Genomic DNA, 26,518 nt, shown 5'->3' with positions numbered 1-26,518 from the left:
CTTGCTAGTTAGTTATCCGAAAGTCGTTGATGCCTGGATAATATGGCAATCTATGTGTAGTTTCGCGATGAAAATGACATTATTGGAAAAGGAGCTCAACAATAGAACATAAAATATCCGAATGGTAATGATGCTTGCTTAGGAAACTGATATGTTAATTTCAACAAAGTCCATTACAGTCTGGAGTGTTATAGCATTCTATTCTCTGCATCATTCAGCCCAGCCAGCAAGCAAGGACTAAGCCAATCATGCGCGAATGTCAATATTTTCTCTCTCTACAATTCGAATAAACAAAAACAATGTATGAGCCATGCTATATAGGCAGCTGGCTGCTCCAAGAGTCCCTCCACGAATAAGTGTCTCGCCGAGAGGTAGTCGCCGACGCCGCAGGGTCGTCTCGGTCCAGAGGAGCTTCAGTATCATCCTCTGGCACAGGACGCACAACCTGTAAGCTCAACATCGGATCCTTGGAGTAAACGCGCAGACCAACTACACAGACGGCATTCCACGGGTCAACAGGAGGCTCGTTGTGATCCATCAATGGAGGGTGGTTCTTCACATCAGCCTCGTCAGGAGGCATATCGAGATCGCTGTCAAATTCGAACCCTTCTAGCAACTCAAGGTCACTCGGGTCCAGAGTCTCTGTAGCAAATCGAGCGTCTAGACTGGGACGCGGTGAGTCGGGTCCACGTCGCCATCCACTGCTTGCGCGTCTTGCGTGTCTTTCATGTAGGCCCTGGCCGCCGTTGACGTGGATGACCGGGACAGACCCGTTGACACGGCGGTCACTGTTTTCGCTCGACATGCTTCCAGCGTCGATGGGGGATTCCGCCACTTGCTTCTCCGCCAGAATTTGGCTAGGGAGCGAATCGCGTTCGGGGTTGTGATCGTAGGAGCTGCCGCTGCCGCTGGGCGTGCGGCACTCGCGCCTTGCTTCCATGCCTTCCATGCGCTCTTTTCGGGCATTTAGCTTCTGATTGCGGATCCAGTCCTTCTGCATCCTTTTCTTAATATCGTCGCGAAGCTTTCTTCGCTCAGCTGCCTTGAAACGCTCTTGCTCCCGCTTTTCTTGCTCTGTCTCGCCCACCAGTCCCTTCGCATGCGCGAGGTCGTATGAAAGGCCAACCTGCACCAATTTCTCTCTTCTCGTCGAGGCAACCTGGCGGACTATTTCTTCGGTCGAGTCTGCGTCTTCGTGGCGGAAGGCTGTGATTTTCATCAGGACGTGATAGCGACCCGGGTCAAGGTTAATCTCGGCGTTAACAGATCGGCCCATGAAGTGGCTGCTATGGCTGCGCACGAGGTAATCTCGTTCGCCCTCCTTCTGCAGGCGGAACTTGAGCACGAAGCTGTATTCGCCAACTAGTCCTTTGAAATAACGCGTATCGAGCTGTGTCTGTCAGCCACTGCACAAGAGCAGGAGTAAATAGCGTAAAACGAACCTGGGATAGGACAATGACTACTGGACCACTCGTAGTCACCTCCATCATGAACTTGGTGCTGTGATAATCAGCGGACCAGGGAACATTCAAGGTAGTCCATTGCTGGGTAATAGTCCACTCAGGGCCAAAAAGGCGAGTCCGGTCGAAGTGCTGGTATTTCCTGAGCAGATCTTTATACGAGATCCAGAAGAACTGGGCCAGGTCAGCATATTTAGTAAAACCACCATAGGCGACTACCTACACCATCGTTGCCAAATTTATGGCCAAGAGTTTGCATCCACTCGGGCGTCCATTCTTTGGATCCATCACCCCAGGCACCGTGCCATTCTTTGCGACCCCATGGGTTCCTTACATTTGTGAGCTTTCATTAATTCGCCTTGACTAGGAGATTCATGGACATACCTGAGTCGCAGTAGTCGATGTCCGTCAATCTCTCTGGCTTCCATGATGGAATACGAGTGGCCCTCTGAGATACCCTTTCGATCTCTCGGTGGACCCCAGTACTTGGGATCCAGCCAGTTTGAAAACAGGCCCGTCCCACAGCCAAAGAGGAATTCCTTGTTGACCTTCATAATTTCCTCGGTCCAAAAGCGGTCCTTATTCAGGATATTACTGGATAAGACCTCGGACGTGACGCCTCCAGTGAGATCCTCGATGGCTTCACCAACAAACCCACCCTCGATGGCGGAATAGTCACCATGGGCCTTTGCGAAGGCTTTCTCCAGGAGGGGTAGCCAGGTCTCGTTTTCATCGACGCACTGGGCGAAGTAGAGGGCCCGCGAGCCGGTCTGCCAGACTCGCCGGTACTCTTCCTCTGTATCAGTTCGATTTATATCGTCCCAGATTGGCCGCTCTTCCACAGACTCATCATAGTCAGCAGCACGGAGATATAGCTTGTCATCTACAATGCACTGCTGCCACTCGCCATCTGATGATTGAAGTCAGCATAATTCCAAGTCGGATCTGACCTCAAGCACGGGCTTACCTCGATGGAAGACGAATCCATAAATCCCAACCTCTTCATTGCGAGCAACACAAATCTTCTCGATCAGCTCCTCCTTGTTACCCATAGTGCAAAGTGCAGCCATGAGCCAGCAATCTCCATCATATCCCTGCCGCACATCTGACGCGGTAGGCCCATTAACAAAGAACTGCGGATTCTCAAAGATTTCCTATATGAAAATGATTAGCAAACCACAATCCGATCCACCCATTGCAGATAATTCTCGAACTAACGGTCACTCTCTTCACTCCCCTGGGTCTCATCTCCGTATTCGGCTTATCCAATCCATCGAGATAGTGTCTCCGACCAGACTTCAGATCTAGCTCGATATCAAAGTGCGGGTCCGAGTATTTCTGATTCACACGCTCGCATTCCTTGACAATACGGTCGACAGACTTTTGACATTCCCGGCGCGCCTGCTCATACGATTTGACGGCCTCGTGGCCTTGAACGCGACCGCTGGGCACATGCTTGGCCCTTGTCCGTGCATAGGGATTGTCCGGCAGCACGGTGTATACTTTGCCCGGGTACTTGGTGTTGAATTGGTCCCAGAACTGCTTGACAGTTTCCTGGGGTGCTTGAGAGCGTGAGCGAGGCGGTCGGCTGTTTGAGCGCGAGGAGCTTGGTCCTACGGCATAGCCCATCTCGTCGTCGAACTCCATGGTTTGAAGGCCTTTGGATTGGTAAAGGTTCTTGGCTTGGGTGTGGTTGTTTCTGGTTTATTTTCTTTCCTCGAGGAGGGAACACAGCGGTGGGGATATTTGGGCGGCTATTTGTTTTATATCGTACCAATGACTCGAGAATGGCGATCACTGATGAAAATAGAAAGATGGGGTCTGCTCTTCTGAATGTGCGCTCTGGGAAGACATTCCCCAATTACCCCCTCACACGGCCACTCCGAGCCGAGAGCATAGCCTCAGCCTCCATTTTCTCGTATTGATTCGCTGGGCTTGGACCTGTTCTCCATAAAATCGTTCATCGTAAGGCTGCATGTGCATTGGACTAGCGAGCGAACGAGCGAATCTGACAACAAAGGGTGCTTTCGGCCCCCACCTCGCTTCTCAGCCCCTCCTGCAACGGGCGCGTAAGAATAAGCATGAATTCCGTATTTAGACTGGATCAGACTTGGCGGAGCAAGTAGACAAGTGAGATGTCAGAAAACAAGGAATGTAAGAACTGGACTCGGATAAGATGCTTAGCGTGTCTCATTCCCAACCTTGGGGGTTCTTAGGTTTTGGGTCGGAGACTCCGACCCAAAACCCATGAGGACGACTCTTGACCTGCACTTGAACTATGTATGGAGCTCTTCATTAAGAGGCTGAACAAGCCGAATACAATAGTACCGTCACATCATTTTCCGTATCTGGTTACAGGGTTGAAAGGGTATGTACGCCTGTTATTCAAGACTAAAGCACTTCGTATCCAGTAAGCCCGCCCTCCATATCACTCCCCATTGAACGCCGAAAGAGGAGAAAGAAAACATGCCCGAAAACCATTCCCCACAGTGAATAAGATTACACACCATTTTAGAATATGTGGAATCTTCAATCTAGTGGAAGCCGTTACTTGGACCACGTCCGGAATAGTATGCGGTGCCGTTGCGGAAGTATGGGTGTAGACAGGCCTGCTTGGCCGATAGTCGGTGTGCAGGGTCAAACTCGAGCAGAGATTCCAAGAGCTGACATCCCGCTTCTTCCAGCCCAGGAACGATCTCAGCATCGGGACGCTTCCATTTCGGGAAGGTGGGCTTATAATCGGGGAACGAGGTCACACCGGGCCAGACATCTTCACCAGGCGTACCAAGGATTCTGCAATTTGTTAATACGGTTGAACACAGAGCAGAACAGAACCACCCTTACCGGAAGATCTTGAAGATCTCGTCAATTTCAGAGTCACCGGGGAAGAGAGGCTTGCGTGTACACATCTCTGCGAAAATGGCGCCCACCGACCACATATCAACACCCGTGGAGTACTGGCGTCCACCCAGCAGAATCTCCGGAGAACGGTACCACAAGGTGACAACCTGTAGATTATGTTAGTAAACGGAGAATTGTATAAATGGAAATCGGAGATTCAACGCATACCTCGTGAGTGTAGGTACGAAGGGGAACACCGAACGCTCTGGCAAGACCGAAATCGGCCAACTTCAGGTTGCCTTCACGGTCAATCAACAAGTTCTGGGGCTTCAAGTCACGGTGCAGGATTCGGTGGCTATGGCAGTATCGGATGCCCTCAACAAGCTGAGCCATGAATTTCTTGACCATTGCCTCACCCAGGCCCAGGGTTGCACCCGCCTTGAATCCATCGGGCAAAGGCTTCCCTCGGCCACCGTCACTGACAGGCAGAGCCTCCATGTATTTCTTAAGGTCAAGGTCGAGGAATTCGAAGACAAGGTAGAGCTTGTGGCCATCGGCGTGGACAATATTTAGCAGCTGCACAATGTTGGGGTCCTGCATCTCCTTGAGGAGGGAAATCTCGCGGATTGCAGTGCTGGGGACGCCCTCATCTTCGGCCTCGAGGCGAATTTTCTTCAGGGCAACGATACGGTTGGGGTGATTGAGTTCACGGGCCTTGTAGACCACACCGTAAGTGCCTATAGAGTATCGACGCGTGAGTTGAGCTGTAGGTAATAACAGTCGCGTCGAAAGTCCATACCTTCGCCAATTTTCTCAATTTTCTGATAGTTATCCATGGTGCCCGTCATTCAATCCTTTCCTACTGCTAGTGAGATTAACAATTTCAAAACAGAGGCAGAATGAGGATTTGACACAGATTGGAGGGATATTGCCAAGAAGAATCTGTAGGGGAAGCAAGGAGAGGAGATAGCCACTAGTCACTTACCACCGAGGATATTGATATCTGAGAACAGCTGGAGCAGCACGCTCTCCAAATTCCACCGGGAAATTGAAAGATAGTAACTTGTTGAAGAGATGATTGACAAAAGACAGTATTTCAATGGTGGGGAGAGAAAGACACAAAACAAACAACCCCCGCGATCAGAGGGCGGTGAAGCGCGTACCTTTTCCTTCCTTATTCGACTTTCTCTCTGACTTCATCTCTTCACAATGGCTCAAATTAAGGGGTTTAGTGCTCATGATCGCCCTCCCGATCCAGTGAGGACTTGCTACAAGAAATATTCTAAAATTGCCCTGTCCGAAGTTGACAATGATCCGGGAATCCTCGACCTGCAGCAGATCGATCCCGACCAACTGCCCGACGGAGTGACGATCACCCAGTATATGTCCAGCCAGGATCTGCGATTGGCATTTGACGATTTTTTTCGTGGAAGCCATGCTTCAACAGAAGAAGATGCTTCTCTGACTGAGGATATTCCAGTATTCGCTCATAAATCGATTTCCGGTTAGCATTGTATCGCCTCAATTTGGAACTGACCCGGCAGGACAAAGAGCTATGCCTGACCTCCTGACAGGTCTCCTGATGATCCCCGCCTTGTTTCCTCCTACTATCCAGATCGAATTGCTATCTCGCCTATTTCACCGAGACTTACCCAACCCGGAGCATCAGACAAACCTACACCTGCACTACGACGTCACATACCCTGAACAATCCGAACACACCCGCATGCCCAAGTCGTTCTTCGCAGACGACCCCACTCGGACTTTCCAGCCCAAGGAGCCTGATGTGCACAAGCCTTTGACAGTTCAAAATTTCCTAGAGAAAAAGCTGCGCTGGGTGACATTAGGTGGTCAGTACGACTGGACCGCGAAAGTATACCCATCTGGACCTCCACCGGAGTTTCCCCCGGACATTGCAAAGGTGCTACGCGCAGCCTTCCCGGCAACCTCGGCACAGGCGGCCATCTTGAACCTCTACTCTGCCGGAGATACACTCAGCGTCCACCGGGACGTGAGTGAGGAGTGTGACGTAGGTTTGATAAGCGTGAGTTTTGGATGTGATGGATTGTTCTTGGCTAGCCACGACGACGGGAATGGTTGTGAAATCATTCGGCTTCGCTCGGGCGACACTGTCTATATGAGCGGTAAATCGCGATTCGCCTGGCACGGAGTCCCAAAGATTCTGCCCGCGACCTGCCCGAAATGGCTGGCCAATTGGCCATCATTTGGAGAGTCTGCTCCAGGAATGCCACCTGCTCCATATGAGATGTGGAAGGGTTGGATGTCTAGCAAACGGATCAACCTGAACGTTCGACAGATGACGGCCACCCAGGCTTCCGAGGGGAAAGCAGACTACGTTTGAAAATGAGGGATCCAGATCTCAGTAACGTCATTATTTCCCTGGTCCAAACATGGACAACATTATATAGTGCCTACTCAAGCACAGATGCAGTCGTGCTGTTCCAATGCGTTTTGTCAAATCGCCCAGTAAGGCATTTCGTCTTGAGAATAGTGTGCGGATTGTATTTCCACGAGGATGATAATCCGATCGAGATAACAACCAGCCGCCCCCTAGACGAATCAATTGCACTTAAATAGAGCGAATAATATGGGCATCTCTGCAATAATTCAAATTAAAGACAGTAAGGCGCAAAGGGAGTGGGCGATAAGCTAGCCTCCAACTGTTTCGTGTTCAATGACTCCAATAACCCCGCACCACTGTTGTTGTACACTTCGTGGAAGTCTCCTACAACCCCTCAACATATCTAATTAAAATGACTGGCACATCCTGGAAACTGAAAGGCGAAGCCAAACGCCAGTCAATTCTAAATGCCATCCCCGAGAATTGGCGACTGGAATCTCCTGTCCCTCCCGCTACAGAACTACGAGATGTTACAGGGGATTATATTCGACAATACCTCACCGAGCACGAGATTACTATCACGGAGACAGATGCCGTAGACATTGTGGCGCAGACATCTACAGGCCGCTGGTCAGCCCTGGAAGTGACAGAAGCCTTCTGTCACCGGGCTGCACTGGCTCACCAGCTCGTACGTTTATATAGTTGCAGCGCACAAGATGCATCGACCTCAGACCACCAAATAAACTAACCATTCACCGAACACTAGGTCAACTGTCTCCACGAGGTATTCTTCGAAGCCGCAATTCAAGATGCCAAACAGCAAGACGAATACTTCGCAAAACACAAAACCCCTATAGGACCCCTACATGGCCTACCAGTGAGTCTAAAAGACCAATTTCACGTGAAAGGCGTGGAAACCACGATGGGCTACGTAGGCTGGATAAACACCTTCCAAGGCCAACAGGACGACCCGCGCAGCGGCACAGAAGAAAGCGAACTCGTCCGCGAGCTACGCAATCTAGGCGCAGTCCTGTACTGCAAGACCAGCGTGCCAGCCACCCTAATGGTCGGCGAAACCATGAACAACATCATCGGCTACACCTGGAATCCCAAGAACCGCCTGCTGTCCAGCGGCGGCAGCTCTGGCGGCGAGGGCGCCCTGCTTGCGCTCCGCGGCTCGCCTGCTGGCTTCGGCACTGATATCGGAGGTAGTGTGCGCATCCCCGCTGGGTTTAATTCCCTGTATGGGATTCGTCCTTCGGCGGGTAGGATTCCTTACCAAGGTGCTGCGAACTCGTTGGATGGCCAGGGGTCTATATTGTCTGTTATTGGGCCGATTGCGCCGACTGCGCGGTCGTTGACGTTCTTGTTCAAGGCTGTTCTTAGTCAGGAGCCTTGGTTGCATGATCCGCTTGCGTTGGAGCTACCGTGGAGGGATGAGGTTGTTCGGGAAACTAGGGCGTTGATTGAGGAGGGTCGTGCTGGGTCGTCGACGCTTGCGTTCGGCATTATGAAATACGATGGTTTGGCACTTGTTCATCCGCCTATTGCGCGTGGGCTCAGGATTGTTGAGAAAACGCTACGGCGGTTGGGTCACCGCGTTGTGGAGTGGACGCCTCCTTCTCACTCAATTGCCAACGAACTACTTGTATGTACCTGTGCGTGCAATCCGGCACGTTGCTAACTTGTGGCAGGGTAAAATATTCAATATGGACGGCGGCGCAGACGTGAAGTATCATTTGGGTCTATCTGGAGAACCTCAAGCCCCGGAAATAGTCTGCGACGAAAATGGTACTCAGATGTCGGCATCTGAGATTGCGGCGCTCAATGTTGCGAAACGTGAGTATCAGAAACAGTATCTGGACTACTGGCATAGCACAACCGAAGTGACAGGCACCGGCCGCCCTGTTGATGCGCTCTTTTGTCCATTGGCACCTCATGCGGCAGTTATTCCCGGCGAATTCAAGTCTGTGGGATATACTGGATTTGTGAATGTGCTTGACTATACTAGCCTTGCGATCCCAGTCACATTTGCGGATAAGAAGATCGATGTGCGCTCGGCTAATGAGTCTGTGGATGATTCTGAGCATATTCAGTGGGATTGTGGGTTTCCCCCCTGCCTTCACTCTCGTGGTTTCATACTGATCGCTGTATAGATGATGCCGAGGCCTACGATGGGGCCCCGGTGGGGGTGCAATTGGTAGGCAGGAGGTTGCAGGAAGAGAAGATGTTGACACTAGCTGAGTATTTGGGAGAAGAGATTGCTCGAGACACGAAAGAGAGAGCCTGAGTCTAAAATACCAGACTCATCACGTTACTGTAACAGAGCATCTGCGCATCGATTATGATAAAGATGAACCATTTGGATTTCGTATGGGTATTTATGACCATGCTATTTATTCTCTACCAAGAAGAGTGGATATAGAAGCAGAGAGATCAGACCAAACCTACTGGCCCAAGTCAGTGCAGAGTATAAATCATAGCTCCCAGGCACCTTGGCTTGTCCGGTACTTCTTATACAAGAATTATGTTCCCAAACCAGTCAATTCCTAGACGATGGAGGCGTCTGTCCCGAGGGTGCAGCAAGATTGGATAAATGGGGCGTGGAAGATCCCCACGGTTTTCCAGCTGCAGAAGGCGGAGCATGACCAGACTCAGACGAGGGACCAGATGTGTCTTCTGAGCCATTCATGAGGCGCTGTCGCTTAGCCGGAGGCAGCCCACCCACCTGGGGCATGACGGTGGGCGGGCTGCGAGGATCTGCAAAAGAGTGGGGAGAAGCGTAGTGGGTAGATGAAGCAGGCGTCGAGGCAGCCGCAGCGTCTGGGCTCAAAGCCGTAGCAGATTGCAAGGGGCGCAAGCGATTGGGGTGAGAGGTGGTGTCTTCGCCTGGGCGTGGAGGCCGGACATCAGGGCTTTGCTGAGACTGACTTTTGTCTGAATCCCCCGTCTGACTGGGGTTTCCATAACCAACCCCAATCCGGCCCATGCTCTTATCGTGCATAACAACGCGTCTCCATTTGGCGACCACGCTGTCATAGTCCCATCGTGTAGAGTCGGGACTGATATGGCTTTCTTGTGCGTCCAATTCCCGCGCTACCTCCCGTGGCAGGGGAGCGTATCTGGTGGAAACAGTGCGAACTCACGAGGCCACTGGCATGATCCAAGGCGCTCGACCTGTGCGCGCAGCTGGTTTGCTTCCTGTTGCACTCGAGCGAGTTGCTCGTCTGAGGACTTGCGCTTCTCTGCCTCGCGCGCAAATGCACGCGTGATCTCCAATTGCCACGCGTCGCGACGGGTCTCGTGGGACAGAGTATTCCAATGATTGAAAGCCAATTCCAAGTGTCGGAAACTGATCTCCTCGTGCTGCTGCGCGCTGCGGTATATCATGTTCGGATCCATCCCGCTATTCCCATGTCGTGTGTGAGTCGCAGCAGTGGAGTCGGCCGCGAGTTGGTCGGTCTGCCATTGTGCGACCTTGGATCGAAGGGCTTGGCGGATTATATCGAGATGCTCGGCGCCGGGTGGCTGGAGGGGAAACGAGGTAGAGGAAGGAAACGGATGTGTCGCAAACAGGCTTGGTGGAGGAGGGAGCAGCTGCAGACACATGGAGGGAAAAGTCTGAGCTTGCATGTCGAAGTCAAACGGAGACAGCCGAGGCCGGATACGAGATCTGATGTTTCGTTAGCTTGGGGGTTAGATATAACGATGGGATTGAGTCGACATACGTTGCGGCTTTGATATTATCAAGCACCTCGCGTAGTGCAAGTTCCAGTGCCCGCATCGTATCCGGGCTGCTGGAGCTAGCACCTCTACTTGCATAGTCCGGCAGTTGTAACGGCGTTGTCCGAGACTGTGAAGGTGTAATGCGAGGCCCATCCGGCATGCGACTGGGGTTGGGGATATCGTTGATCACCCCAGTCGCATGCCAGGTGGGTGTGTTGAACATCATGCGCACCGGAGCGTCGCGCGACTTTGACCCCGAGTCTGCGGCTGTAAACAACTCTGAGGTACCCTTTTTCTGGACTCGGTCGGGACTCCCCTCGTTCTTCCCTGTGGATGTTCGGGCCTGGCGCCGGGTGATTCCACTGCGAATTCGTCTGATCTCTTCGACATCGTGGATTCCGTCAGGTTTCTTCTTGAAAAGGAATTGGTCAAGGTGTCGACCCAATGATGAGGACGTAAACGCCTGTTGGCAGTACTGGCATTTGCGATCCTTTGTAGTAAGGCTGGTCTTCGACTCGTCACCAACAGTCGAGCCTTCGGGGGTATCTCTGGCGGTTTCTGTTTCTTCTTTCATGGTCGAGGAAGTAGAAAAAAACGAGGTAAATGCAATACGAAGAAAATTAAGAAAATTGAAAATTGTCTTAAAAGGTCATGATATATGATATAGTGCCAGACGCAACAAGGTATAGGTAAAATTCAACGCGCAAGAGAGGGAGAAGACGGAGAAATGCCAAGCTTTTGGGCGCGGAGCTGCGCGACGAGCAATTCCGTGAGCCAAGGCACATGGAGATTTATCTATATTGTACGGATTGATCTCTGATGATTTATCTATGGTGTGTAACCGTTTCAATGCTACCTATGCAAGTATTAGGTAGGCTCTGCAATGTAACTAGGTTCTTAGCCAATGGACTGATCATAATCGATGTCACTGCCTAGGTGCATATAGTACTTTCAACAAATCAAAATCACAGAATCGCAAAGATCGTATATTTCTTATGAAGATAGACCGCTGATATCGCCTAATATTTTAAGTCTCGGACATTATGTTGAGTCAATGACACGATACACCCGTGGACTCATGCACATGGAAGACACAGTGTAACCCTCAACGGTCTTTGCCCTTTCTCGCCTTACGCGCACTGAACCAGCGCTTCAGGTTGCTAACCCCGTGCAAATACAACCAGGAGAAGGCAAAAACAAGAGAAAAGTTGAAGATGATATACGCCCAAAGGATTCCCTGATAGATGTCAGGTTAATATGACCTCCAAAGTTAGCCCAAGGGGTACAAATCACGATACTCACATAATTTCTCCACTTGTGCGAGTAAAACACATTGAGGCTCTTAGCCTGGAAAGCGTGACAAACCTCTGGTCAGCCATACTCCAAGTCTGCCAATAAAGAAATTCAAACAAAGACGATCATGATGCAACTCACATATTGATTACCGGTCGAGTATTGACAGAATGAACACATTCCATTCCCAGCATCTCGGACGTATCCACCGGCCTTTTCAGCGAAAGAACCAGCATAGTCTTGACAACTCATGCCAGCGGGAGTGCTAAAGCGGGATTCTTCACGGTCAATACAGCGTACGGGGACATTATGCGTGATGACTCCAACAAATCCCTCAAGCAGGTAGTGGAACGGCGTAAGCCAGTACATCCATGACTGCCAGAAATGCGGCAGGGCGGGATAAGGGACCACAACACCGCAGAAGGAGGCAATGAATGTAAAGAAAGTCGGCACAAGCAAGCTTGCAAATAGCTCGTTGGGTGCAAGCGCGGCTATGAATTGACCCAGTCCAATATAGTATACTTCAAACAGCATCAGCGACATCCAAACATAGCCGGAACTGAATGAGTCGCGCGGAAACCAAGTTCCCCAGTACCTTTTGTATCGCTGTTAGAAGTGAGAGATAAAATTCCTTCTCGAGGGACGCTTACCAGCAGTTAAAGTAAATAGACCCGGCAACAATCGAGTATGGCAGTTCTGGGACAATCGTACTCGTCACGAATGCAGCCCAAGAGTAGATCTTGGAGTTAGCCTCGCGAGATTTATAAAGTCCTCGAAAATGGAGATACCGCGGTTGGAGTTGCTGTATCAGCGGGGGAGCTATAGTCAATGTCATGAAGACAGAAAAGAGCCGTGACTGCATGTCAATGAAGCTATTTCCCAAATGCCAGAATGTGAAGGTGTTGAAAAGGCCAGTAAAGATGTGGAGCATCATTTTACCCTTTGTGATAATCAGTCAAGTCATTCTTCCATGTTGTTATCGGAGCATAGTAACTTACAAGGATGTACTCTGGCGTCCTCCAGTAAGCCACGAATGCTCGCTTGGTGACAGCGGCTACTTGGACGTAGAGAGGCATTGCGTACTCGCGATGGTCGTTAGTCTTCCCGTCGCTTCCAGCATTCTGACGCGACGCGATGATACCCTCTAGTTCCTCAGAAAGCCTCTCGGATTCTGGAGAGTTGGCCCAGACATTGCCCCAGTCCTGTCCCTTATAATCAGGGTTTCCGGCTCCAATGACTTCCAACATATACTATAGAGAATATTAGTGAGAAACGATATCTCCAGCTTCAGAATACACACCTCCGCCGGATTTTCATGCCGTGAGCACTTCCTCCCGCCATTTTGTTCAAAGTAATCGATCAGGGTCTTCGAGTCATTTCCAAGAGGCCCATTGTAAACAACCCTTCCACCGCTTTTCAGCAGCAAGAGATCATCGAAATTCTCGAACAACACAGCAGAAGGTTGATGGATTGTACAGAGAACGGCCTGCCCAGCATCTGCAAGTTGGCGAAGGAAGCGTACAATATTGAACGCGGCGAGAGAATCGAGGCCGGACGTGGGCTCGTCCAGGAAAAGTAACAGCTCCGGTTTACTTGCCAGTTCCACTGCGATGGTGAGTCGTTTGCGCTGTTCTTGGTTGAGGCCTGAGCCCGCGGATCCAACAGTTGCGCCGGCGATAGGCCGCATCTCTAACAAGTCAATGATTGTCTCGCAATAATCATACTTTTCTTGCAGTGGGACTTCCTTAGGTTGTCGTAACAGAGCAGAGAACCGAAGAGACTCCCGCACAGTAGCAGTCGGTTCGTGAATGTCCATCTGCTCGGCGAATCCGGTCGCTCTCTGGAAGCTCCTTGGGAGAGGTCTGAAAATATTAGAGTACATAACTAACAAAATATGTCAAACATTCCCTACCTTCCATCAACTAGAAAGCTGCCAGTGACCACACCAAAATTGATTCGCTGCGCTAGCGCATTGAGTAATGTGGTTTTCCTGGTCAGACATTAGCATCATGAACGAAGTCAAGTGGTTTCGTATCTTACCCTGAGCCAGAAGCACCCATCAATGCAGTCAGCCGACCAGGCTTGACATATCCTTCAACATTTTGCAGTAGTTGTCTCTGTCCACCCTTGTATGGAATGGTGTAGTTGACACCTTGCCATGTAAATATTGCCGTGTTTTTAGCAATGTCCTGGACATTGCCACTGGATACACTGTTGTCGCTGTCATTCTTGTTGTATGCTATGCCGTCTTTTCCCCGGATTCCTCATCTCCTCGGGGCCCAGATCGTTTGATGACATCTTGAACTGCTTTGGGGGCTTCGCTTCTTTTGAACACCGTGACTGCGCTGCCACCCTTATTAGGTCTCTGCAATTCCATTCCCAGCATTGTCAAGCAGACGAAAAAGATAAGCCATCCAATAATTATACCGAAATTTCGCCACAGGTGAGCTCTGCTGTATGTGAACCCCGTTTGGATATAATTGGAACCGTGCACAATCAACTGGTCTGGATCACTACCTTGGATTGCACAGGATTGGTGACCGGGTACAACGTCCGGCCCATCGGGCACAACGTAGGGTGGTTCACATTTTATCTGGAGGTTGTAGAACTCATTGGCCATCAATGCCTCAAATGCATATTGGACAGGGTTGATCCAAATGAGCCATTTCAACCACGGGTGCATTTTCCACGGAGGGATAAGATAGCCTGAATTATGTTGGTCATTACACTCTGTTAGTAGGTTCAATTTGAATTGGGCTCACCTGTATACACAATCAATGCCTGAATGGCGACACCAGTGAGACGTGTGGCTATATAGTGTTATTGGAGATCCCTTGGTGACCGGGGTTTCGTTTCACTTACCAACATCCAACGAGGAGCATAGTGCCCCAAGGGCACGAAAGAACGAGTACATGGTCATTGTGAGAGTGAAAATGATCAGCAGATTTATGAAGAACTGTGAAGGGGTTCGCGCAAGGTTTGCCATGCTAAAGAACTCATCAGTTCGATTCATGTAGGGCATCCAATAGGACTCACAAGTATACTACAATATCAAATAGAACGACTTGTATGAACACGAGAGGCACATCAACCACAACCTGGGCAAGCGCATATGCTGCAGGCCGATAGAAAGAGCTGGAGAAAATTAGTCCTGTCATTTTCCATTTTCTTCTCTGTAGTTCTCACAAGCTTTTATGTTTCATCAAGATTGGTCGACTCTCAAATGCTGCTGTCAGTTCTGCCATGGCAAGCAATGCATTGAAAAGCAGTATAAAGAACATTACACCACCCCTCGTAAAAACACCATTGCTTGAAACCGTAAGCCACGCCGAGTCTCGTCACACTTGGGGAGGGAATCGCTTACCTTGTATCCGGCAGATTGTAGAACAAGCTACCAGTAATGAGGGCTTGAAAAGTTATCACACCCCACTTTCCAATCAATGACTCTCTGTCACCAAACATTACCAGAAACTGACGATGCGTGAGAATCATGACCTGTTTGTAAAATGAGATCGTGAAGTTTTTCCGTTTGGCTTTCCTTCTTGCCGCCTCTCTCTCCTGCCTCTGGCCTTCAATTTCGCCTTCAAAACTTTCAATATCCGCCAGATTTCTTTTGTAAGTATCACTTTTAAGATATGCAGCTTGAAATTCAGCTGCATTCCGAGGGATTCTGTTATCCCACCCGTCCTTGACACGTCTTGCATGAGGGTCACTGACAGAAGTCAAAAAGTCGGGGGTTGTCCAACGTGGGGGGCATTCAAAGCCCAGCCCTTCGAAGTAAGCCTTTGCGTCTTGGCTAGGTCCGAAGAAAGAGCATTTTCCATCTTCTATCAGAACCACCTTGTCAAAAAGATCAAATAGGCTCTCGGACGCCTGGTAGAGAGCTACAAGGGTTGAAACGTTGGCGGTATTTGTTAGACTTCGCAAGCTTTGAACATACTCCAATGCCGTACTGGCGTCCAAGCCCTTTGTAGAGTTGTCCCAGCACTGAGTGCTAGCCTTTGTAACCATAGCCTCAGCGATTGAGGTCCGTTTCTTCTCGCCCCCGGAAATCCCGCGAATGAGTTCATTGCCAACTCTGGTTCCCAGAGCATGTTCAATCCAGAAGAGCTTAGCTATGGCAGACAAGAATGTCTGCTGATATTCTTTTCGGCTTTCTCCTGGGATCCGTGAAGCTTTGCCGGGGGTGCGGGATTTCAGGGCGAAAAGCAGTGTATCTCGCACAGTAAGAGTTGCATAGTGAAGGTCATCCTCGGGGTTGTACAGGACTGATGGTTTTAGTTCGAATCATAATCACATTGACAGGGACCCACCTTCAGACCTATACTGCTTTGCCATCTTTTCCGACTCGGTGCCGCCATACTGCACATTACCCTCTATGCTTTCGTACCCCGCTCGTTGGTTACCGAGCACCTTCAAGAAAGTGGAACAACCAGAGCCAGGACGACCGAGGACAAGAAGCATCTCCCCCGGACGAACGCAGCCCTTGATGGGGATCAGTGAGTCGATTCCTGGCAGCGGGAAATAGACTTACAGTAAAATCATCCAAGATAGTCCGTATTGGTGGTTTTCCACCTCCGACACCTTTCCTGCCCCGAGTGAATAGTTGCTTGATGAGCCGTGGCAACCCGAGAAAGATGTCCCCATTGGTAGGTTGGAGAGCAGCCCCAAGGCCCACGCCCTTCACGGTAAGGTTTTTCCATACGACTCCGACATGGCGTGTTTTCTCTTCTTCGGAATTTGCTTTGCGCTCAGAGCCAAACATTCGTGAGATCAGTCGTTCTATCTGGGCCCATTCCTCTCCTTTGGTATCATGACCGGAGGCATGAGTGCTTCGGCGAGATAAAGTACGTGCGGCACCATCTTCGTCTGACTTCGGCCCTGCGGAATCTGCCTGGGACTGTGATGGAGTAGGGCGGGTTGGCGCGTGATCTGTGGTTAATGACGAACTGACTGGCGAAGATGAACCCTCAGAGGAAACGGAATTGCGAGGAATGTGTTCTGGGTTTGCACCTGGCGTAGACGCGCTTTCCTCGGAATGGTCGTTTGCCATCGTCGTTTGTTTTCAAGTTGAGCTGAGACCTTTTGAAATGCATCCGCTTTAATCAAATATCTGTGCAATCATGAGAAAGGTGATACCGGACGACAGTGGGTATGGATGTAGATGAGCGGGACACCTCCGTTATCAGCAAGAAACACAATCACAATCACTTTTTTTTGGATATGATGAATAGCAAGGAAATCATAATGGTTTGACAACGCGTTGGAGGCATTACGTCAAGCATATCTCGGAGGTCGGAACAGGAACGAACCGAAATATTATCCAGACGTACTCTTCTTTGCTTGTGTTCTACCTAGGTAGCTAATGAAGCTTGTAAACAGGTATAATCCTGTTTAGTGAGGTCATCACATCCCGCTCTGTTATATCATGCGGTTATTAATCTCTTTCTGGTCCTATTCGCTATGATATCAACCATGAACAACTATTAAACGCGAAACAAATTGGGAGTACTTATTCCCATCTAGTAGTGTTCTAGGCGTTCGCTAAACACGTGCGATGCAATATAAATCTCTCCGCATTTCAGGTTTTCTGTCTCCGATCATGAAGTCATCAATTGTACAACATGGATATTCGGATTATGTACATAATTACTAGTAGGCGTTTTAGCTGTCAGTAATACCCTTTTATCCGTATTCGTTGATTCCCGAGGTCCTTGTTTTTGATTACTCTGTACAATGGCATTTTCTCATCTGTACTTATACGATCCATCACCCTGACTATTTTTAGTGAACAGGAAGCTTCTTTACGATTCAAATTCATCCCTTTTTCTGATATTATTGCTCTTTGTTCTGTTTCTCACACAATTTCAACCAGTTGAAGCGTTTTTGCTCCCTAGCGTCCAGGCAACCTTGGAATGAGATTCAAGTTGATGAGCTTGTGGAGATCACCTTCGACCAACGAACGTAAATTCCTTTGATTATTCGATTTTTAAGTGGTCGTCGAGGAATTATATGTGGTACCTTGAGATAAAGCGGTTTAGGCCCGGAGACACAATGAGCAGTGCTGTCAGCATTACCTACCTACCCGATTAGGAATATATAAACATCCACGGAATTGGTTCCCGACGACATTTTACCAATTCATTTTACTGCGGCGCAATAAAACTCTACTTGTGTCAGTCTACCAAACAGTTATGACTAGAGTAATTTTACTATCATGGTCTCGTCATTCTAGGAAAAGCTAAGCATATTAGACAAATGTTGGATAGAGTTGTCAACGAAAGCTAGAGCTAGAGCTAGAAAAGCCGTTCGTAAGTAAAACACCCCACAAAAGGGACCAGTAGTTAAGCGAAATACAGTTGACAAATATTTGATCAGATCTCGCCAACTAGAAGGGTGATTCACTAGGTTGGGTATGAAGTAGCATGAGCGGACCATCATTCCCAGATAAGAAATGGGGCAGCACGCCATGATTACAACATACTAGTCTCTGCTTCAGTAGTGATAAAGCTCTAGATTCCAGGATAAAGATAGGGTGGATGTACTCCTCCGCGTAGAAATCGCTTTTGGCCCTGGTGCAGTACTCCGATTACTCCGATTGCAACTTCTATAACAATGAAGTCCCATCGCGCTCACAGATTCCTCCGGAAGGTATTGGAATTCTTCCACCTATCTACTCCTTCGTCCAAGCGTGCAGTCAAATCTCGCAGCAAGTAGGTCTTCAACCTCTTGTAGTAATGATTACCCAAAATTAACGAGTGGTTCAGTGCTCAGCTGTGGTGTGTTACTTCCTCCGCACCTCTTCCCCACAACATTTCCGCTGGCCGAGGATGTGACCAGGCTGAAGGGAATGCTCAAGATGATGATCCTCCTCAGTATACTCTGGGCAGTGGCGCCCTTGAAAAGCCAATTTCGACCCGCAGCCAACTGGAGTGTCGCATTGTGAAACTCTGGAAGAAAGTCTGGCTGGGTCTTTATCAGATCGATGACAACGAGGATCGATACCACGTTGAGCGACTCGAAGCACTTTCTCTCGGGGCTGGCTTGACTCGCACGTACCGAGTTGGCGAGCTTCAAGTTCTCAGGCGTCATTTTCTTCGAAGCGAGACCAACAATGGCATTGCTTCGTTGAAGCTTTTCCAGGGTCTTTCTCTTTCGACCCTCCTATCTGTGATTCATATTCTGGAGGCTTATGAAAGCGAAATTGACAACTTGCGGCTGCTCTATTCCATCTTGCGAAGTGGTCAGCTTGCGCTGCATGAGACGGCTGACCTTGCTAAAACTGCTGTTGTCAGGACCGAGTATATGGCGATTGCGGAGCCGATGGAGAAGCGGATCAGACAGTATGATATTCGAATGAATGTGTTGAATATGGACATCTGCGACGAGGCAATGGGTTTCTATGACCGACAAAAGGGGGAATATATTTACCACAAGGCATTCCCAAATGCGTGGTAAGGACGCGGGCTCTCGCATTCGTTGGTACCCTCTTCTACAATGACCCGTATGGGGGACCTTCGAGTACAATCAGTGTGATTTGCTTTAGATATTTCTTAAACGTCTTGTGAAGTATTAATAATACTTATAGCGTTATTAGAAACTTGCAATGTCCTATAAGGGACAAATCTGTAACGATTAACACTGGGGTCTAATGATAGTTAGCAGGAAGTCAAACAACATGCTTCGATGGGTCAACCGACTAATCATCCTCGAAGCTCCGCGGAACACCAGGCTGGTATGATCCAAAACCGAAATAAACTGGGCCTGAACCGACTCGATTTCAGTCGCCCGAGCCGCCCTGCGGAGATACAGGAGGTGTTCCGGCTTGATCCTAGCCCCTGCACGCCTCATGACAGCTGTGAGAACAATCGTTTGATAGTAGGTATGCAAGAAATGGCCGCTATGACGAGACCTTTCGAGCACCTTCTCTCCCAGACCATCTGTGTCGAGCTTATTGCGAATGTAGGGGACGATGACTTCTTCAAGGGGTTCGGCGTAGTCGTCGGTCCATGTTCTATGACCCACGGGACCTTAACTTCACCGACAACCCGTAAATGTTGTATATCCCCGTTCTGAGGGTCCGGCTTAGAAGCCATAATGGTGTCGGGGGCTCTCTTATATTGCCGACCTGTGGCCTTAAAGCCGGCAAAGCACATGTTGACAGCTTGGGCGTCAAAAACAGCGCTAAGAAAATGGCCAATATTATTCTCTACCCGTCCTTGAACGCCCGCCTCATGAGAGACGAAGGCCTTCTCGTCACTTAGGTTACGGGTAGAGAGGTCGTATTGGATGACTGTTCTGCTCCAATGCTACGCATTATGCGCAGCTTTGACCTGGTTTGCAAAGTCGGGCCATGGTCGCAACGGGCCCGTAAAGGTGATATTGTGTCTGGCGCTGGAGGTGGTCCTCTCAGCGGGTCCCGTACCAGGCAGTTGACTCCGCTGGAGCAACTGTCGCTTTGGTAAAATAACTGACCGAGAGTGTATTTCTATTATTTTTCGTCAATGCTTATGTCTCTCGGCGGGTCCAAAAGAATGTCCAAGTCTGTGTCACTCTCAAAAAGTCCTAAAGTGAACAGGTCAGCGAGACTAGGGCCAGAGAAACTTTCTTCCAAGATTTGGGGCGACATACGGTGTCCCCAGGGACCCATCTTTGCAGCGCCAGATGTTTCTGTAAAGGGGAGATAGGTTGACAATGAGAAGAGATTGAGTTGGGGAGGAAGGTAGGAGATAAGTTGTGGAGAGAGGAGAGTGAGAAGGCTGACGATGAGAGGTGCTGTGGAAGTCAGATTTGTGCGCCTTAAAATTGTCTCAAGATCATAGCAACCTTTTCTGACTGGGATATAAGGACAACAATCCTCTCCTTAAACGCTCCGTTTGCTTTTCGAGTCAACTTCCATGTCTTCATCTGAGAACAAGGGAAAAACAATAGTACTCCAAAGCAACAACTTAATTTGTTACAAACATCTTTCAGAATCCAGTCAAAAGGTGATGACCAAATATAAATCAAGAAAGCACGACCTGCCTCTGCACAGAAATTCAAATTCAACCCCTTGACAATCAGACAAAGAATGTACGCACTGCACTTCATATATCATTCATATCCCACGCCCACTCAAATAACCATCACGTTCGATGCTCTGTCGCACGATGAAAACGACCAGCATTGGGGTTTCCGTCCTTGCCATCATGGGATATCACTCCTTTGAAAGACTTATTTTGGTTCGTTATCGCCCGAAAGGGACCTGGTCTAGCCTTTGGCTTTGTGTCAAAGGGATAGGTGGTCTCATTTGCCATGACTGGATACTCGCGAAAGGATGTAGTAGAGCTATTGGTGCGGATACGAAATAGCGGCCGGCCATCAGGACCTGTGTCTCCGTTTCCATATTTGTGAGGATAGCCCGATCTCCCTGTCTGGTTGGGGCCAGGTGCCTCCCTTAGTTGGCTTTGGACAGTGGCCTGGGAAATCTTGTTCTGTTCCCTGGTCAAGGCCGTATTGTTGGTGTACCAATGTGGCTAAGTGTCGCAGTCACAGTTAGCAAATTGAATATCCTGGTTGTTGAACAATAACGAATAGGCTCATACTTGTCCAACTGCAGTTTGCGTCGCTTTTTTAGCCGCAGTCCTAGCTTTCAAAGCCTCATTATTGGTCCCTAACTTGGCCATAATAAAAGACTGCTAGAAGGCGCGATATAAACAACAAAAACTGCTATGTAGCTCCGCCAAGTGCTGACCCAAATGGTGACAGAGACTGTATAAATTACAGCTTTAGTGCACCAACACTTTCCGAGATCAGGGCACAGAGACGTTCAGAGAGTTTCCTGTCCCTTGGAGGATATTCAAGCATCTATATAACCCTCAGACTGCTAGTAGCGCCGGAGGCGTGGAAGTTGAAACCCCTCCTCTCTCATAGTTCTGATGGGAAGTCATCCTCTATAATTAGTACCATGTTCTGAGCTACTAGGATTGAAATTAATGTTTCATGATAAGGGCGGTAGAGGGTTAGAATTGATGCTGAATGGAGCCAGCATGTTAAAGTGGCTGGCATGGGGGTTGTATGGCGGTTAAACTGCGCAACTTTATGGCCCTGGATTGGTTGCAATATTAAAATAGAACCTTAGCATCCTTTAAAGGAATGTGAAACACCGTTGGAGTAACCGCGCGCGTGGATCTGATATGTTGACACGCAAGGGCAACCCCGCTTTTATGAAATCGCCTCCCGCTTAAAGTCTACAATGTACTTCCCTCTCAAAACTATATCGAATCTTTTGCCAAATTCCTACTTCCAATTTCCTTGACATACCTGATCATGGCGGCACCTCTCAATCTACGCCTTGCATCTCTAGACTGTGATGACCCGTGGATTATTGAGCAGAAATATTTTACGATCCTACACGACTGCTTGCAGCCAACCAGCGAGATTTCAGCTGCTGAGGCTGCTGCGGCAATAAATGAACTGACCCCGATGAATCGCGAGGCAAAGGGAGAAAATGCAGAGCACCCAGAAAGCTGGTGCTTGGAGTTCTGGGGAACCATCAACGAGATTGTGAAGCAAATCCCTCATGATCATCCATCACAAGATAAAATGGTTGAGATCATGAAAGAGCTGAAAGTCTTGCCGGGAGTCGAAGTTCACTTTTCCGAAACGGTATTGGATTTCTAGCTTTTCTACATATGTAAGCTACCATGTTCAGATAAACAACTAACTTGTTTCTCCTTTGCCGCAGGCAACAACGCGAATTTGGACTGATCTCCCATGTTTAATGGAAGTATGGAGCGAAGCTTACATCAGTAGGTACTAACTTCCAGTTCATAATACACCTGTATGCTAACAAAGTATGAACAGCTCCCAGCCCGAAGGATGATGCTTGCGTGTTTGAGAAATGGATAAATTGGCAGGCATTCTCAGCCCGTGTCCTTCAGGCTCGCTTAGCAGATTGGTTTCATTTGACGACCTGGTCCTTCCGTGACGCACTGGAGGAAGAGCCTCTTGAAGAAAAGGAATTATTGGAATGTCGAATCCGTGCTGCTGCGCAGTGGATTGAGCATTCCAGGGACATAATCTTTCACTTCCTTGACAAGTTACCCGACTTGAGGGATCTGAGACCCGGCCCTCTATATGTCAGCAAAGGGGGGCTGTGCCGTGAGAGGTGGGACTTTTGGGAAGCAAGATTCCGTACCTTGGCAGACAACGGGATGTTTGCAGGGGAAAATGCTTTCATTTGTCACAGGGCTGCACAGCAAATGGCCGCAATTGCTGCAATCAACGGTGGCGATGATGATCGGGGTTTTGGTGAGACAGCAATACCAGAGGACCCCCATTAAGTATGCTGGAGGAATAATCAAGAAACAGATGTAGTAAATACAAGTTTGTAGGTTCGATAACCTTCATACATACGCATTTGGACCGAGCCTATCACCACGGCCCTGCAGTGGGCGCACAAACGAGACAACTAGTCTCCACGCCATAACACTGCGATCAATGAAATTTATCTTCCAACACAACTTCTCCATATTTAACATCGACGAATATCGCATTCCGTCATTCCTTTTTTTTTCCCTTTCGTTGTGGTCCTACCATTGGCTGCCTGCCGGCGCCTGCCGCATCCCGTAACCAGCCAGTCTGTATTTGAACCACAGGTCTTTTGACCAAGTTGAGACGCGCTTGCAAAACTCGATATGGATATTAATTGAGCTGACTTTTTTAGGTCGTCTATCCAAACCATCGCAGATAGACATTAAGCGCACCCTGACCTCCCTGCCAACTAGCTGCCCGTGACGCGGAAATCGTCACACTGTTACTTCAAGCTCTACTCCCACTCCCAGCCCGCACGACAACAGTGTACCGAACTGGTCAACATGATTGTGACGAAGCTGCCATTGCCAGCTTCCCTCCCAGTGGCGTCTTGGGCCTGTATACCCAAGATGAACATGGAGACGATCTAGCATTGGGCTGGGGTTGATATGCCCACCGAGAAGCTCGCGTTCATAGGGGCCAGGATCTCCGCTGACTCATTTGCGAACTTTCCACGACTATGGAAATACAACTCGATTGGGCCTTGATAGGACGTGGAAACAATCCCCTGTCCGAAGACGGCCCTTGCTTTACAGTGAAAGGTCGCTGAGTTTCCCGAGCCCCAGGTCCATACCTTTATTCTTTCCTAGACGGAAGATTCAGCTTCTTTTATTCTCCTAGACTATACCACGATGTTGCCAAGATGAACGGGCTAGGTCTCGAAAGGACGCTTCAATGCATCCGTGCAATTACCAAACCTGGTGGTATAGCGATCTGCCCTATTTCCGCCGCCTGTCACTTATATTTGATCACACTAGCCAGGAAGGATCACTATCTGACATATGCATCTGACGGGGAACCATACAAGATTCGGCCCTGGGTGATGGCGATGGTGTGTGCAGGGATTTGATACGTCATCGCGATGTCATTGTAGGCAACTTTTGTTATCCGAAGTCTCCCAAATATAAAACACCAGGGACACAACAGCTTACTCTTCCAAATATTAATGGCAATTGCAGTTCCCGATCTATCCTACATCCTTTCACAATGCCTCCTAAGAAAGTTCTCATTATCCTGAGCGATGCGCACTCCTTCCCCCTGAAAAGGACCAGCGGACACGACGCTGGCAAGGTCGTCGAACAGCCTTCGGGGTTTTTCCTCCAGGAGCTCGCAAAGCCGTTACACAAAATCCTCAGTGCAGGCCACGAGGTGACATTTGCCTCACCCAAAGGCCAAGAACCCGCCGCAGACCCAAGTAGCGAATCACTCATCGCAAACGCCGGCAGTTTCTACGAACGTCAGCGCGGAAACGACCTTATCGAACGCATGAAACGCGAGAACGGATTCAGCAGCCCGCGACCGTTCAGCACCATCAGCGACGATGAGTTGACCACCTTCGCGGCTATCTTTATCCCGGGTGGGCACGCACCACTCAAAGATCTAGGAGGGGATGCAGAATTAGGGCGAATCTTGCGTCACTTCCATGCGGAGAACAAGCCCACTGCTGTGATCTGTCATGGGCCTTATGCCCTGTTGAGTACGAAGAAGGCGGGAGATGGCTCGTTTGTTTATAACGGGTATAAGATTACATCGTGGAGCGATGCGGAAGAGAATCTTATGGAGACATTATGGGGCGGGGAGGTCGAGAAAGTTGAGTCTACCTTGAGAAACGAAGGTGCAGTGATGGTTGAAGGTGTGCGGGAAAAGACTGGTGGTACTACGTTGTATCGAGAGCTGGTCTCTGCGGGTAATCCCTTGGCGGCAAGCGCCTTGGGTGATCGATTTGTGAGAATGATCAGTGTATAATATATTGTTTTTATTATTCCACTGAAATATACATCTCTCAATTCTTTCCCATGTATACTTTAGCGAATGCGAAGTATTGTTCGTAAACTTCTATTCGAGCTATAAGCTCAGGCATGAAGGGATAGAAGAGACTTGATCTTACAGATGGCTTGCTACAACTCTCTACGTCTGCAGTTTCTTCGAATGCGTCATAATTAAACTTGGGGCCATAATCAGGTTTCATGACTCTCATTGGAAGCGTAGGGCTAAGCTTGGAACAATTCTTTGGAAACAAGCCCGAAAGGTAGAATGATGTAACTATGAAAGCACCGAGAGACCAAGAGCTCATATACTGCTCTAGTTCACTAAATTCAATTCTCCTCCATTTTTACTGCAAATAATTTTTTTAAGACCTATTTACCAATTCCTATCTCTGAGTTCATCAATCGTTGAATATGAGCTTTATCCGCCGTTCAATTCCACATGCAGCCGGGAGACAGCATATCCTCCCATCTTTGGGACTTCAATCGCCTCGACTGAGTTCTAGTCGAAGGTATTTCGCCACCGAAAGGCCGAGCGGCCAGGAAAAGAGCCCCCGGTGGTTAGTCTCACTTTCCCTTTCGTGATATTTTTGCATTAATCGCCTCTGACTTACACTTAATTACTTGGAATAGGCTACTGGTATCAATTGGTCTAGGGCTCCCAATATCAATCTACCTGTGGCAGAGAGGCGATACGAGCAAGCCTAGCACCAAGGCTCCTCCAGAGCGACGCACAGAGCCACGCGGAGCGACCAAAGAGTATAGTCAGAGATCAGAGGGCGGGCAGGACGTACCAGGTTCTTCTGGTTATGATGTGGTTCGTGTTTCCTTCCCGTGTCTTGTCATAAATTTCTTGTTCCGCGTTATCGTCATTTTGTCACCCAGCGTCTCAAGAGAAAGCATATCTAACTTGCTAATAGCCTAGAGGCATGGGCGCACCCGCTGGAACTGGAAGCATCTCGCAGAAGCAGGAAGGCCTCTCCAGTGCGGATACCATGAACCCGTTTGTGAACGAACCTGGCAAGAGTCAAAAGGGCGAGGGTGAGACAGAGAGTACCAAAGTAAAAGGGACTGTTAGGCCGGATCGACCTCAGGTCTAAGGCGTGAAATCATTCTTGTATCTTTCAAATCAAATAAACCAAGATCTATGGATATATAATATAGGAGTGAATAGCTTGTGGACATACCAACTAACGGTCGAAGTTGTGATAACCTGAAACAGTGCTAGAGATATCCATTCCGCGAGGCCTGCGGGCCGTATCCTGCTAGTGAGGAGGACACCAAGAGGAGACTGGGAGGACATTTGGAGGATATTTGGAGGAGAATAAGAGGATAGTTGGAAAAGTTATGAGGTATGGAAAACATCCGAAAATGGACCAAGGGTAATTTAGAGTTTCTATAAAGAAGAGACGGTATGAGGCTGGTTGTAGGTTATTCCGGCTAAAGGGGAAGAAGAAAGTGTAGCGTAGAAGAGACAGAATTTTCAATTATTATGC

General features: G+C 49.0%; 10 protein-coding genes across 10 annotated transcripts; 5 read left to right on the top strand and 5 right to left on the bottom strand.

Annotated features, from left to right (window-relative positions):
* Nucleotides 1-313: 313 nt before the first annotated feature.
* N7519_003373 (uncharacterized protein) lies at nt 314-3,107 on the bottom strand (the record flags this gene model as incomplete). The annotated part of the gene is made up of 6 exons (XM_057290151.1): nt 314-1,390; nt 1,443-1,634; nt 1,684-1,789; nt 1,845-2,370; nt 2,428-2,614; nt 2,679-3,107. 6 exons carry the CDS (start codon nt 3,105-3,107, stop codon nt 314-316), a joined length of 2,517 nt encoding a protein of 838 aa, XP_057151353.1.
* An 887-nt stretch (nt 3,108-3,994) lies between these two features.
* On the bottom strand, nt 3,995-5,149 carry nimX (cyclin-dependent serine/threonine-protein kinase CDC28; the record flags this gene model as incomplete). Its single annotated transcript, XM_057290150.1, has 4 exons — nt 3,995-4,253; nt 4,305-4,468; nt 4,530-5,038; nt 5,101-5,149. The coding sequence occupies 4 exons, from the start codon at nt 5,147-5,149 to the stop codon at nt 3,995-3,997; spliced, it is 981 nt and encodes a 326-aa protein (XP_057151352.1).
* A 361-nt stretch (nt 5,150-5,510) lies between these two features.
* alkB (oxidoreductase, 2OG-Fe(II) oxygenase family) lies at nt 5,511-6,663 on the top strand (the record flags this gene model as incomplete). The annotated part of the gene is made up of 2 exons (XM_057290149.1): nt 5,511-5,805; nt 5,876-6,663. The coding sequence occupies 2 exons, from the start codon at nt 5,511-5,513 to the stop codon at nt 6,661-6,663; spliced, it is 1,083 nt and encodes a 360-aa protein (XP_057151351.1).
* A 412-nt stretch (nt 6,664-7,075) lies between these two features.
* Nucleotides 7,076-8,953, top strand: gmdA (putative general amidase GmdA; the record flags this gene model as incomplete). The annotated part of the gene is made up of 4 exons (XM_057290148.1): nt 7,076-7,351; nt 7,430-8,311; nt 8,358-8,766; nt 8,820-8,953. The coding sequence occupies 4 exons, from the start codon at nt 7,076-7,078 to the stop codon at nt 8,951-8,953; spliced, it is 1,701 nt and encodes a 566-aa protein (XP_057151350.1).
* Nucleotides 8,954-9,205: 252 nt separating this feature from the next.
* On the bottom strand, nt 9,206-10,963 carry N7519_003369 (uncharacterized protein; the record flags this gene model as incomplete). Its single annotated transcript, XM_057290147.1, has 3 exons — nt 9,206-9,759; nt 9,810-10,336; nt 10,392-10,963. The coding sequence occupies 3 exons, from the start codon at nt 10,961-10,963 to the stop codon at nt 9,206-9,208; spliced, it is 1,653 nt and encodes a 550-aa protein (XP_057151349.1).
* Nucleotides 10,964-11,494: 531 nt separating this feature from the next.
* Nucleotides 11,495-16,735, bottom strand: N7519_003368 (putative ABC transporter; the record flags this gene model as incomplete). The annotated part of the gene is made up of 16 exons (XM_057290146.1): nt 11,495-11,626; nt 11,692-11,736; nt 11,824-12,277; nt 12,333-12,622; nt 12,681-12,932; nt 12,983-13,544; nt 13,595-13,672; nt 13,723-13,910; nt 13,979-14,388; nt 14,445-14,492; nt 14,545-14,669; nt 14,719-14,817; nt 14,869-14,991; nt 15,047-15,950; nt 15,996-16,167; nt 16,217-16,735. The coding sequence occupies 16 exons, from the start codon at nt 16,733-16,735 to the stop codon at nt 11,495-11,497; spliced, it is 4,401 nt and encodes a 1,466-aa protein (XP_057151348.1).
* Nucleotides 16,736-18,297: 1,562 nt separating this feature from the next.
* On the top strand, nt 18,298-19,140 carry N7519_003367 (uncharacterized protein; the record flags this gene model as incomplete). Its single annotated transcript, XM_057290145.1, has 2 exons — nt 18,298-18,395; nt 18,450-19,140. The coding sequence occupies 2 exons, from the start codon at nt 18,298-18,300 to the stop codon at nt 19,138-19,140; spliced, it is 789 nt and encodes a 262-aa protein (XP_057151347.1).
* Nucleotides 19,141-19,317: 177 nt separating this feature from the next.
* Nucleotides 19,318-21,347, bottom strand: N7519_003366 (putative extracellular guanyl-specific ribonuclease; the record flags this gene model as incomplete). The annotated part of the gene is given in 6 exon segments (XM_057290144.1): nt 19,318-19,696; nt 19,708-19,980; nt 19,996-20,152; nt 20,314-20,457; nt 20,831-21,197; nt 21,267-21,347. 6 exon segments carry the CDS (start codon nt 21,345-21,347, stop codon nt 19,318-19,320), a joined length of 1,401 nt encoding a protein of 466 aa, XP_057151346.1.
* A 643-nt stretch (nt 21,348-21,990) lies between these two features.
* On the top strand, nt 21,991-23,006 carry N7519_003365 (DUF3632 domain-containing protein; the record flags this gene model as incomplete). The annotated part of the gene is made up of 3 exons (XM_057290143.1): nt 21,991-22,329; nt 22,409-22,472; nt 22,528-23,006. 3 exons carry the CDS (start codon nt 21,991-21,993, stop codon nt 23,004-23,006), a joined length of 882 nt encoding a protein of 293 aa, XP_057151345.1.
* Nucleotides 23,007-24,243: 1,237 nt separating this feature from the next.
* On the top strand, nt 24,244-26,122 carry N7519_003364 (type 1 glutamine amidotransferase domain-containing protein; the record flags this gene model as incomplete). Its single annotated transcript, XM_057290142.1, has 2 exons — nt 24,244-24,981; nt 25,943-26,122. 2 exons carry the CDS (start codon nt 24,244-24,246, stop codon nt 26,120-26,122), a joined length of 918 nt encoding a protein of 305 aa, XP_057151344.1.
* Nucleotides 26,123-26,518: the final 396 nt, after the last annotated feature.

The sequence above is a fragment of the Penicillium mononematosum genome (assembly GCF_028829835.1).
Source record: "Penicillium mononematosum strain IBT 11891 chromosome Unknown utg000002l:1.0-8112719.0:1.0-8118358.0, whole genome shotgun sequence".
NCBI lineage: Eukaryota > Fungi > Ascomycota > Eurotiomycetes > Eurotiales > Aspergillaceae > Penicillium > Penicillium mononematosum.
Note: the sequence above shows the minus strand (reverse complement) of the source record. Positions and strands in the feature narration are given on the sequence as shown.